The sequence below is a fragment of the Agelaius tricolor genome, unplaced genomic scaffold (genome assembly GCF_023055355.1).
Source record: "Agelaius tricolor isolate 1412-34295 unplaced genomic scaffold, bAgeTri1.0.p SCAF_30, whole genome shotgun sequence".
Classification (NCBI taxonomy): Eukaryota; Metazoa; Chordata; class Aves; order Passeriformes; family Icteridae; genus Agelaius; species Agelaius tricolor.
The window spans coordinates 6,564,018-6,576,989 of record NW_027269290.1 but is presented as its reverse complement, the minus strand read 5'-3'; the positions used below and the strand labels follow the sequence as shown (position 1 = coordinate 6,576,989).

General features: G+C 57.5%; 1 protein-coding gene across 1 annotated transcript; it reads left to right on the top strand.

Moving 5' to 3' along the window:
• The first annotated feature begins 4,622 nt into the window (after positions 1-4,622).
• TULP1 (TUB like protein 1) lies at positions 4,623-8,254 on the top strand. Its single transcript, XM_071450089.1, has 9 exons — positions 4,623-4,689; positions 4,807-4,941; positions 5,123-5,214; positions 5,411-5,584; positions 5,934-6,046; positions 6,526-6,634; positions 6,829-6,927; positions 7,196-7,367; positions 8,117-8,254. The coding sequence occupies exons 1-9, from the start codon at positions 4,644-4,646 to the stop codon at positions 8,248-8,250; spliced, it is 1,074 nt and encodes a 357-aa protein (XP_071306190.1). The 5' UTR covers positions 4,623-4,643; the 3' UTR covers positions 8,251-8,254.
• The last annotated feature ends 4,718 nt before the right edge of the window (positions 8,255-12,972 follow it).

Sequence of the window (12,972 nt, the reverse complement as noted above, 5' to 3'; positions counted from 1 at the left end):
TCTGGCTTTGCAGCCCAACACCATCCATGGGGGCCTCTGAGGAGGAGCAGCAAGAGTTAAGTGGTGCAATGAGGAGGTGAGGCACGAGCAGGAGATTATGAAACACATCCAAAGAGACCTCGGGAGGTGGGACAGGGGTCAGGGCAGAGCAGGGCTCAGCACAGGAACCCTTACACTGCCCAGAGCAGGGATGCTGCTTTCCCCTGGATGGGCTCTCCATGCACAGTTCACACAAAACGCCCAAATCCTGCTCTTCACTCGCCAAGGAGACATTTCTGGGTGAAAACCAAAGATACCCAGGGAGGATAACCCTAAACACGGTCAGAGAGCCACTCCTCTGCCCACTGCTGTGCTGTGCCAGGGACCCCAACCAGCCAGGGGGGAACCTGTGCACCCCAAAAGGGTTTGGGGTCTGGCTGAACCCCTGCATTCCTGCAGAGCCCCCTTTTCCTATGATTACTCCCTGCCAGCTGCTCTCCCTGGCTGCCAGCCCCTGAAATCCTATTAACCGAGTTTCAGGAGAAATAAAGTTAATCACCTCCTCCAGCTGCTCTTCCTCCTTTCCCTTCTCCTCCTCCCAGCACAGAGATTGCGGGGGCGATGCTGGGAGGCCGCTCTGGCTCCTGGGGCTGGCACTGACCCCGTGGCCCCGGCCCTGGGCTGAGAGGGGCTGCAGGGCAGGGCAGGACCGAGCCGAGCCGGGAGCGATGCCGCTGCAGACGGAGATCCTGAGGGAGGTCTGGGCTGCAGACAGGTCGGTGTCGGGGCAGGGGGGGTGATGTGGGGTGGGATCCACTGGGTGGGATCTGCTGGGTGGGATCTGCTGGGTAGATTTGCAGGGTGGGTGATGTGGGGTGGGATCTGTGGGGTGGGATCTGTGGTGTAAGTGATGTAGGGTGGGATCCGTGGGGTGGGTGATGTGGAGTGGGATCCGCAGGGTGGATCTTCAGTGTGGGATCTGTGGGGTGCCATTTGCAGGGTGGGTGATGTGGGGTGGGATCTGTGAGGTGGAATCAGTGGGGTGGAATCTGTGGGGTGGAATCTGTGGGGTGGAATCTGTGGGGTGGAAGCTGTGGGGTGGGATCTGCTGGGTGTGATTTGCAAGGTGGGTGATGTGGGGTGGGATCCGCAGGGTGGATCTTCAGTGTGGGATCTGTGGGGTGCCATTTGCAGGGTGGGTGATGTGGGGTGGGATCTGCAGTGTGGGATCTGCTGGGTAGGATTCACTGGGTGGGATCTGCAGTGTGGGATTTACTGAGGGGAATCCACTGGGTGGGATCTGCAGTGTGGGATCTGCTGGGTGGGATCCCCTGGGGGGGTGATGTACTGAGGTCCCCCAATGTGCTCCCCTCTCCTCCCTTCTTTTCCCCTGTTTTCAATTTCAACACAGCTCAGTGAGCAGTTGTTATTTCTTTATGGGGTTGGTGGGATGATGCTCGTTGATTTACAGAGAGGAAAAGTTTCTTAGATGGGGATCCCCAAGTGAAGCTCCTTGCTGTCCCCCCTGGCCAAGGCAGAGCCTGTCCTGTGCTCCTGGTTAGGAGGGATGATGTCAGGCAAGCTCGACCCAGTAGAGACAGGGAAATGCTGCTGGAACCAAATGAAAGACTGACCTCTCCCCCTTTACCAAAAATGGGGACAATCCCGTGCCCCCAGGGTCTGTGAAAGCCCTCACCCTTTTGGTTTCTGTGCCCCACAGCCCCAGTGAGGAGCCAGGGAGCCCCCAGCAGCACAAGCCCAAACAGGTGAGACAAAATCCTTCCCCTCCACCCCATGTGCCACCATCCCCTGCCGTGGCTGTCCCCAAGGGCTGGGGGACATCAGAGACCCTCAAACCCCGGAGTCCACACCAAGGCCAATTTAGGGCTGCTCTATTGGGGTGATGCAGCCTGTGAGGGCATGAGACAATTCCACAGCCCTCCCTTATTTGTGCATCCTCCTGAACGCCCCCCTCACTCTGAAGCACCCCGTGAGGAGGGTTCCTGGTTCTTAGATAACAGTTTAATTAAGCCCCTCAGTTAAGCTGTAAACTGTGACTCACTTTCCCCAGGCCATGACCCTGAAAGCCAGAACCCCCTTCCCTGCCTTTCAGAGCAGCCCCCAGGTGCCCCCGAGCCTTGGAAGGGTCTCAGCAGCAATTTCATCCCCCACCCAATTTAATTTTTAATCAGCAGCTCCTCCTTGAAGGGCTTTGTTAAGTAAGGGAGTGGTTGCCCACCCTGCAGCTTCTTAAGGGATTAGGGGGTGCAAAGGAGATTTTCTGTGTGAGCTCATGACACGGAAGAAAGCAGCCAGTTCCTAGCTTCACCATGGAGCCCCCAGCTCCCCGTCCCCGAATTCACAGTCCTGGAATAGCACAGGGATCCATCAGGATCCCACTTTTTGCAAATCACCTTCACACACTGTCCTGGAGCAGGAGGGAGAAGCAGGGCAGGACTGATCTCCTGCGAGGGGGAAGATGCTCTGCTGGGCAGTGGAAGCCTCAGTGCACCTGGATTTGCTGAGATCACTTTCTGAGAGCCCTGAGCTGACACCCACTCCCTGAACACCTCCTGCCCAGAGCCAGGTGCTGACCCACATACTCTGTATTTGGTAAATCTGGGTTATTTATAGTCCCAGCTAACCAGGATTAGGTGTGCTGTGCCTAATCCTCCTGCTTCCCTGCTCCTGCTGACCTCCTTGCCATCCACAGGAGCCTCTTGTGGGTGTGAGAGCAGATGGAGGTGAGAGTCCAGGCTGTCTGCCCCTCCCTGTGTCCCCTGTCCCAGCTCAGGTGCCCAGTGAGGCCACCAGTGCCCAGAGTGGCTCTCAGCCAGGGTCCCCGTGGCCACAGTGAGATTTGTCCCTCTGTGCTGGCATGGTGTCACAGCAGCTCCATCATCTCATCCCTCATCTCCAGGGCTGTCCCAGGGCAGGTGTTCTGTCTGTCTGTCTGTCTGTCTGCTAACAGACCTTTCTGTTTTCCTCCCTCTGCCTTCCTCGGGGGGTGCCCCATGGTAAGTCACACTTTGGAAGGTGTCAGTGTGTGGGCCAGGGAAAAGCCTGGCTGTATTTCTGAAAGGAACCTGATTGAGCAGGGGTTCCCTGTAAAGGGAAAAGGTGTTTAAGGCTGGCACCACCTCTGCAGCACCGTCCATGAGGGCAGAAGCTGAAGAAGAAGAGGCAGGAGCCCGGGCTGGAGCCCGAGGCCAAACCACGGCGGCCACGGGTGAAGAAGCCGAGTGAGGCAGGAGCTGCAGAGGAGCCTCCAGCCCCGGCACAGGGTGAGCACAGATCCCCCCATGGAAATGGGGGGAAATGGGGGGAAATGGGGGTGCCCCACCCTGCACCTGAGGCCCTCTCTCATGGGCATCTCTTCAAATACGCAGGGGTGAAGAAGGTGAGGAAGAAGAAGGAGGAGAAGGGGGAGGAGGAGAGCGACAAGGACCCCTCCTCCAAATTCACCAAGGAGCCTCGGAAGAAGAAGGAAAGCCTGGCTCCTCGCTCCCAGGTGCCCAAGGGCTCCAAGAAGCCACAAGGTGCGGGGGCAACACCCACCCCTCTGCAGGCACTCGCTCGTGTCCCCTCCTGTCCCTTCGTGTCCCCCTGTACCGGGTCCCGATAGCGCTGTCGGTGCTCGCAGTGCCCGCTGGGGCTCTGCACATCCCCGGCAGAGCTTTTTGCCTCAAACCCATCTACGGAGCCGGGAGAAACGGGGATGTGGCAGCGGAGCTGCGCTCATTGCCCCGCTCGGGGAGCTGGTATCGAGGGGCCAGAGGGGTGACACACTCCCTGGGTGGGTGACACCGAGCTCCTCGGACCCTCCTCGGGAGCGAACAGCGGCTCGGATGGGCTCGGATGGGCTCGGCTCGGCTGCGGCCGCGAGAGAGCGCTGTGGCTGTGCCTGTGGCTGTGCCTGTGGCCGGGGCTGTGGCTGTGGCTGTGGCTGTGGCTGTGCCTGTGCCTGTGCCTGTGGCTGTGCCTGTGGCTGTGCCTGTGCCTGTGGCCGGGCTGTGGCTGTGGCTGTGCCTGTGGCTGTGCCCGTGGCTGTGCCTGTGCCTGTGCCTGTGGCTGCCGTGCCCGGCGCTGGACACGGCCCCAGCCCCGCCGGACCCCGGGGGGACAGCAGGACCCCGGCCACCAGCCCTGGAGACAGCAGGAGGGTCCGGTCAGCATCCCTGGGCACAGCAGAGGGCCGGTGCGTTGGCTGATGCCGCGGTCACCTCTGGGCAGAGCCGGCTGAGGATGAGGATGAGGATGATGAGGAAGAGGAGGAAGAGGTGGAGAATAAAAACCCGCCCAAAAAGCTCAAGAAGAAGGTTCCCAAAGAGCCCCTCTCAGGCGGGGGGGAAAAGAAGCTGAAGCCCAAGGGTGAGTGCCCAGGGATGGCTTAAGCCCAGCTCTGGGATCTGTCCTTGCTGGGACCAGGGAGGTGCCTTCCCTGCCCCGGGGGGCTCAGGGGGCTGCAGAGCCATCGCCCCCTCCCCAGGCGATCCCCCCCAGCTCAGCCCTTTCTGCTGCTCCAATCCTGCCCCCTCCTTGTCCCCATCACTGCCCGTTCCCATTCCCCTGGCTGGCTGCTCATCAGCTCCTCTGTCCCAGCAGAAGACAAGAGTGACCCTGACAGCAAAGCCAAATCTGCCAAAAGCACCAAGAAGGAGCCAATGTCCGTGTTCCAGGTGAAGAAGGAGAAGAAAAGCAAGAAGAAAGGTATGGGATGATCAGGAGGAGGTGGCAGCCAGTCCTGCTGCCTGATGGCATCACCCTGAGCCCACAGCCCCCAGTGTTGTGTGACCACGTCCCCTTATGTCCCCCTGTCCCTCACAGCTGCCACCAGCAGTGATGAGGAGGATGATTCCGACTCCAGCACCAAACCCATTAGGTCAGAGAAGAAGAAAAGCCCAGCATCCCTCTTTCAGACTGGTGGGGACCCCCCAAAAGAGAAAAAATCCAAAAAGAAAGGTGAGAGCCTGGCACTGGAGGGTGGTGGGTTCTGGTGGGGCTTCTGGGGGTGCAGTGAGCTTGACCATGGGGAGGGGGTTACAATCACTGATGTTGGCATGGGTCTATGCTGAGCTTGATTTTGGGGCTCAGTAGAGTCAGGCTCTTCTCCCTTCTGTGCCCCTACTGTTCCTGCCAGCAGCTCCTCCTAAAGGAGGTGAGAGTGAGGAGGAGACCCCAGAGACCCTGCAGAAAAACTCCAACAAGAAGGGGAAAGCAAAGAAATCAAAGAAGGTACAAAAGACCCCTGAGAGCCGTGGGGAACCCCTCAGGGCAGACCAGGGGGTTTGCAGCATCCCCCAGTGAGAGCCACCAGAGTGTCCCCAGAGCCACCGGCTGCAGAGCCATGGGGGATGGATAGCAAGGAGCAATGAGCAATGGGCTGGGGAGGGAGGGGGCTCTGGGGTCACCACCCCCTCTCACGCTGCAGCAGAAGGAGGAGAGGCCTCCGTCCCCTGTCATCGAGGTGGAAAACCTGGAGGAGTTTGTGCTGCAGCCGGCGCCGCAGGGCGTGACCGTCAAGTGCCGGGTGACACGGGACAAGAAGGGCATGGACAGGGGGCTCTACCCCACCTACTACCTGCACTTGGACAATGACAAGAAGGTGATTTGGGGTGGGGGCATGGGGACCCCTGGGGCTCTGCAGCCACCCCAGAGAGCACCCTCAGGGTTTGGGGGATGCTCGCCTGCATCCCGCTGTGCTGGTGAGTCCTGAATGGGGCTGCTCCCCTCTCCTGCAGTTCCTGTGGGTGGTGCCTGGGAGGGTGAGCTAACAGAGCTGGAGAGCCACTAAAGCTGGGCTTGGCTCAGCCCCTCCTGCCCTGTAATGCTGACAGCATTTTGGGGATCATCTTCGTGACTTGCTCAAGGTCATGGCAGTGACTTGTTGGGGGACAGCAGTGGGGATGGCAGTGACAATGTCCCATTCCCACACGCTCCCACTGCTCTACCAGGTGTTCCTCCTTGCTGGGAGAAAGCGTAAGAAGAGCAAAACCTCCAACTACCTCATCTCCATCGACCCCACTGACCTGTCACGGGGTGGAGAGAACTTCATCGGGAAGCTGAGGTAGGAGCAGAGCTGGCACCCCAGTTTGGGGACACCCCATTTCTGCAGCACCCTCTTCCCGCTCCACGGCTTACAGGCTGTCCCAAGCTATGGCTGGCACAGACAGGAGGTTAAATTCAGCATTTTCCCCTGCTGTGTCTGACCTGAGGAGTGGTGGGGGGCTGAGAGGGGAAAACAAGCTTGGCCGGTTCCTCCCAGCAGACAGGTCATGGCTGGAAAAGGCACCTGGCAAGTCCCAGCCCGCACTGCCAGCAGCCACACAGCAATGCTGGGGGTCCCCGTGGTGGCAGCACCCGATCACACCCTGATTTGGGGGTTCCTTGAACCCAAGGAAACCACTGGAGAGTGGGAAGGTCGGCATTGGTGGGGAGCAGCACTGGGGGTTTGCAGCCGGACCAAAACCAAAGCTGTGCCTGGAGAGAGGTCACAGAGGGGGCAGAGGGGACTCAGCCACGGCCATGTCCCACCCTTGGCTGCAGATCCAACCTGATGGGAACGAGGTTCACCGTGTTCGACAACGGCGCCAACCCCGACAGGGCCAACGCCGACTGGTCCAACGTGAGGCAGGAGCTCTCGGCCGTGGTCTACGTAAGAGCAGCCACACAGGAGCCCCTTCCTGCCTCCCCTGGGCAGGCAGAGAGGGGTTCCCACCCTGCAGCCCTTCACTGGGGCTTGCAGATGTGTGGGATGGGCTGGAGCCACCCCCGAGCCCTTGTTCAGCCCCCATGAGAGGCTGTAACCTGCGGTGCTTGCTGGTTTTAAGGACAGGGTTTCTCTTGCAGGAGACCAACGTTTTAGGGTTCAAAGGCCCCAGGAAGATGACTGTCATCATCCCTGGGATGAATGCTGACTGTGAGAGGGTGCCCATCCGGCCCCGGAACGTAAGTCAGGGGCCAGACTGGGAGAAACTCCTTGGGAGCTGGGTTTGCTGGGCACCACCTTGGATTTTACCCATCTTGGGGCATGGAGAGGCTTTCAGGTGTCCCTGAAATTCAAGGTGCCCCTGGGAGGTGGGAGACATGGTGTCTGGCTTTTTTCCCCATGATAGATCCCATTTCCAGCTGGGTCCTGTTACAGAGCATCCCCCAGGATGCCACAGGAGGTGGCAGGGCTCCGGAGGGCTCACCCCAGCTCTGCTCCCCTCCCCAGGATAACGACGGCCTCCTGATGCGATGGCAGAACAGGAACATGGACAACGTGATCGAGCTGCACAACAAAGCCCCAGTGTGGAATGATGAGACCCAATCCTACGTCCTCAATTTCCACGGCCGGGTCACCCACGCCTCCGTCAAAAATTTCCAGATCGTGCACAGCAGTGACCGTAAGCTGGGACAGGGGATGGGGTGGAGGAGCACTGCCTCGTGAGCTGGCCCCAGCACCCACTTTTTTTTATTGAAGTTCAGTTTTTTCATGCTCTGGAGTCCTGCCTGCCTTTGCTGGAGCTGGGATGAAGCCAGACAGGGCTCCCTGCAGGAGCTGCCCTTGGGCCCTGGCGCTGGCAGGGGCAGCATGTGGGGCTCTGCCAGGCAGATTTAGGGCAGGGACAGATCCTGTGGGATGCTGAGCCCCCATCACACTGCAGCCATCCGCCCAGGCCAGAGCATTGTCCCCAGCACACACTGCTGGGGTGCACTGCCTTGGGGACAGTCCCTCAGGGGTGGCAGCAGCTCTGCCTGGATGCGGCTGCTCGTCACCTGTCCGGCGCAGTCAGAAGCCCTTGGCCTCCAGGGTGTTGGGTTACGGGACAGAAAAAGCCTCTTGAGGGCCCCTGGTTATTTTTACAGATTTCCTGTCACCCGCCCTCCAGCAGCAGCCATCCCACGGCTGGGGGGGCGGAGTGAGTGGGGTCCCTGTCCCTTGGGGGGCTGTGGCACCCAGGGAAGGGGGTGCTGGAGGCACCAGAGGGTGCCATGGGAAAACGATGCTTTTTGGTGGTCTGTGCTGCAGCACAGCACAGGAGCCACAGGCTGAGTTCGGGTGGGGGTGCGTGGGCAGCTCCTTTTGGCCTCTGCAGCGTGGGCTGGCCGGGCACACAGGTGACAGCCTGGTGGCTCCCCTCTCTCTCTGCAGCTGACTACATCGTGATGCAGTTTGGGCGTGTGGCGGATGACGCCTTCACCATGGACTACAACTACCCCCTGTGCGCCGTGCAGGCCTTCGCCATCGCCCTCTCCAGCTTCGACGGGAAGCTGGCCTGCGAGTAGCGCTGGGAACACCCGGGCTGCCAGGGCCACCAGGGCCACCGGGACCACTGGGGCCACCAGGGCCACCGGGGCTGCTGCCAGTGCCCCGAGGATGCTCCTGCATCCCTGTCCTGCTCCGCTCCCTGCGTTTCCACCTTCCTGCAGTCTCGGCTCTTCCTGAGGTGGTTCCAGGCACCTGGTGCCCACTGAGTGCTGCGGGATGCTCACCCAGCTGCAGCCACGCTGCCTCTCCAGGCAAATTCGGGGCAAATCGCTGGGCTGGGGTGATGGCAGAGCCAGGCTGGAGTATATTCATATTCAGCAGATGAGGCTTACTGCAATCCCTGTCTCATCTCTTTGGACTCAGATCTTGGAAACTAATCTGCCCTCCCCCTGCTTTATTTTTTTTGGGTTGGTTTTTTTTTTTTGTTTTTGGTTTTGGTTTTTTTGTCTGTTTTTGTTTGTTCTTTGGGGTTGTTTGTTTGTTTGTTATGGTTAATGCTCAGTCTCCCAATGAGAAGGGGGTAGGTGGTCTCCTCACTTTGTGTTTCCTCATCCCTGCCCACATGCAGGTGGGCTCTTCCTAAGCTCCCAGCTAAAGCCCCCCATCCCGGCTCATTGCTCTCCAGGCACCTCTTTTGCCCCATTTTGCCTTGTTGTGAGTGGATGGCTGGTGCCCATGGCGTGTTTGTACCCACTGGGTCTCACCTCACTGCCCAGAAATTGCTTTTTAGGGATTTGGGGCCCTAAGAAGCAGCCTGGCACCGGCAGCACACAGGCACGTGCCGAGGGGTGGCAGTGCCAGCAGAGGAGGGCTGGCAGGCACGTGAGGCAGAGCTTGCATTGCTGGCAGGTGGCCCAGCTGGGCCCGTGCTGCCAGGAGAGACCTGGAAGAGAAAACTCAGGGTGCACCAGGAAGCAGTGAGTGACTCATGAGGTGTGGCGCGGTGCTGAGTCATGCTCAGCACCCAGACGGGCCCTGCTGAGCTCCCCGTGCCCTCAACCCTCCCTGCCCCTTCACTCTGTGGTGCCCCTCCAGGCCTCCCGTGCCCCAGGCGTCCCCACAGGTGGTGCTCTCTGTTCATGACAGGTGGTGGACAAAAGTTGCCATCCCCTGTCTCGGATTGATGGGGAGATGCTGAACAAAAGCAGCTCACTGGGAGCAGGACAACTCATGCCCCCAGTTCCACCAGTTATGGGGTGAGGATTTGGCTGCACAAACAAATCTGATTAATTCAGTGGTGAGAAAAATGGGGACATGCCAGAGAGCCCTGAAATGCCATCCTCAGCTCTGTGGTGCTGTTTCTCACCTGCTGAGCTCACACACTGACTCCAGAACCGTGTGGGATTCCCTTCCCAGGACACAAAGGGGTTGTTCCCCCATTCTGGGGGTGATATGAGCCCCCCAAGTCCATGCAGCTGAGAGGCAGCTGTGGCAGAAAGGCTGAGGAGCAGCTGGATGAGATGGATTTGATTGTGCAAGAGGGATGCTCATCCTCTCTGGGCAGTGTCGCAACATCACCGTGGGCTGAGCCTGGAGCTGAGGATAGATGACAGTGACAGGGGCACCATGAGCTGCTGGACCACTGGTGAACATCTGCCCCAGTGGCTTTGCAGATGGGAGTGGAGCTCTTCCCCAGCTGTATGAATCTGGGCTTCATGATTCTTGGGCAGATGCTCGTGGTGGGGCAGGCAGAGGTGGACAGCTTGGGGACAAGCCAGCCTGCGTGGGACATCATCCATCACCCACACAGCCAGCTCAGAGAACATTTTGTGAGCTAAAGGGAGAACCAGCCACAGCAGTTCAGGGCCAGCATCCCTGACAAGGTATGGCCAGCAAATGTGGGGAGAGCAGGAGCTTTCTGCCCAAATCCAGCCACAAGCCCAACATCTGTTTGAAATCGGGACGAGCTCAGCTAACGGTTGAGCCAATGCTTGTCCCCATTTCCTCCGGTGCAAGGAGAAGAGAAGCAGCTGGGTGAGAGAGGGGGCTTTGGGCTCCCCACGTTCTGCCTGCTGTTATCCCAGCTGCTCCCCAGGTTGATTCTCCCTCCCCTCACCCAAAAAGCTTCCATTTTCCATTTGCCCACTGTTGCTTGCAAACCCTTCAGGTTTCCCTGGCCTGTCACCCGTGGCAGAGCAAAATCCCCATCACAGGTGTCCCTTGCAGTGTCACCCAAAGTGAGAGCAGCCGCTGCATCAGCCGCCCACCCCAAATCCCTTTTACAAACCCTCTAACGCAAACCAACTGTGGCAGAAGAAACAAACGAAAACAATTTAATGGGGCGATGGATGTTCGGGCCCTTTGTTTGCGCTGGCTGTTAACACCAGAGGAGATGAGGGATGGAAGCAGTTGAAATGTGGATCTGCTCTGGCCGGCGGAAAGTGTGACGGATGCGCCGGCAGACCAATGGCTGAGGATGCCGGGGTGTGCGTGGGTGTGAAAGGAATGCTTGCTGCAAGAAAAGATAAAAAAAAAAAAAAAAAAGAAGAAGAAGAAAGAGCCTTATCAATGGTGTTTGAGTCCAAAGTGTGTGTATTCCTTGGAGAAAGGGTTTCCTCAATCCCCAGGGGTGATGTTTTCCCAGCAGTGGGAGACTTTGAGGTTTCTGAAGGTTCGTTTTAGGGATGCTGGCTTTGGGCTGGTGCTGTAGGCATGGATTTAACCCCACAAAGTGCTCATGCAGGGGCACAAGCGTGGCCAGAGGCGACTGTCATCAGCTCCTCAAGGGAACCTCCTGGGAAATGAATTTTATTTTTGCAGAGGTGCTTATAAGGCAAAGGGGAGGAAAAAATGAAGGCCCCACCTCGCTGCTGAACCCATCCCAGCCAGGACCAGTGTCCCTGCAGTGCTGATGGCTCTCTCTGTGGTTCATCCCATCCTGTCCTGATGGGTGCAAAGATGCTGGTCCAGAGCTGAGCAGGAGGGTGGATGTGGGGGCTCCTCTCCAACCACTGCCTTCTCCATCTTTTGCAGATCCCTGGGGTTTGGGGGGCTCCATGCACCCAGCTCTGAGCCCTGCTCTCTTCGGGGGGCTGACAGATATTTCCATGTTCTAGGAGGCAAACGCCCCACTGGGAAGGCAGCCTGAGGAGGGAAGGGCTGGTACATCCTGGGGAGTGTGGGAGGGGAGACCAGCACTGGGAAACTCCTTGTCCAGCAATGGAAGGGCTGGAGATGTTTGGTTCCCAGCGAGCTGCCATGGCCCCAGCCCTGGAAATCTCTCTCCAGCTTTCAAGTGGCAATACTTTAATTAAATAAAAAAGTGATTGCCATGAGGTGTTCTCTCTTCCCTCCCTCTCCCCTTCTATTTATTTGGTAACATTTTTTAGAGGGAAAGGCAGCCTGATTGCTGGTTAGCTCCGCTGTGGCTTTGCAGGATGGGCTCCTTCTCGATGCAGCGAGCGACAGGCGGCAAAGCCAATATTTTTCAACTGCTTTTTAAAAGGAGTAATTTTTTAATTAGTGAATCCATTCTGGAGAAGTGTTGGAGTTTTACAATGTTGTAGCTGTTCTTGGTGTGTTGCCTAGACTTGGATGTTCTGGCCATAAGAAAATATTATTTATGGCGTTGCAGCTTGCAGCTCTTTTATATTATAATTTGAGAAAGGAAGTTGCTGTTCCCACCAGTGGACAAAAAAAATAGCAGAGAAACAACCACTATGGACTTCTGAAGGAGGAAAATAAATAAAAATTAAGAGGCAGAATAGAAACAAACCACTGAGCCAGCCTTGAATCTTTGCACCCCTGAACAAGCTCATCCCAGCATCGCCATCAGTTGTGCTGGATGCTGCAGCCAGACCCCTGCCCAAACGGCAAGGCCAGAGCAGCAGGGACCTCCTCAGCACTCCCCTGCTCAGTGTTACATGTGTTCCTAAACATTTGTGGATCAGGATTTTTATTCATGGGCTAATGCACATTTGTTTGCTCATGCCTTACTCAGCCTAAACTCCTATTGAACTCAATTAAGGCTGTCATCTCCAGGAGCACTCAATGTCATTTTTGCCCAAGTAAGGGATGAGTAACGAGGCTCTGAACAGCCCTTGGAGAATAGCAGCCATTTTGTTGCAGTTTTTGGTCCAGATTTCTTACAAGTTAGCAGCAGGCCAAGGGTGGAAGAATGCGATATGGCTTTATGAATCACACACAATTGCTGAATGCGCTGGATGCTTCAGAGCCTGTCACTTCACGGGCTGAAGCATTGGCTGTCTTGTCCCAAAACGCTTGAATACAACCAAGCTCATGATGAAAATTAGAAAAATATGTTTCTGGAAGGAATGGGATGCAAAGAACATCCCTTCTCCCAGCAGGGCACTGGGAGGATTCCTCACCCTGATTTATCTCTGGGGGTTTCGGGTACTGTGGCACAGGCCTGTGGAGTCCCAGAGGGACTGGGGCTTTTGCCCCTTTTGGGGCTGCAGTTCCTGATGGTCAGGCTGGGTCGTGGCCAGGGATTTGTGTGTGATCAGCTTGCTGTGGCTTAGCACATTACCACCCATCAGCTCGCTCAGAGGAAGTGACCATGGCGTGGATCCTGGCTGAATTCCCTTGAGAAATCCCAACAGCGTGGGCTGAATTCCCATCCTGGGCACCATGGGGTGCATGTCTGGGAGAAATGGGGAATCTGCAGATTGGTGGGATGCAGGGGACTGAGAGTGTGTATGTGTTTGTGTGTGAGGATGAGGAGAGGGATGGGGGTGTTTGGAGGAAGATGAAGATGTCAGGATGGGAAGGAAGAGGAG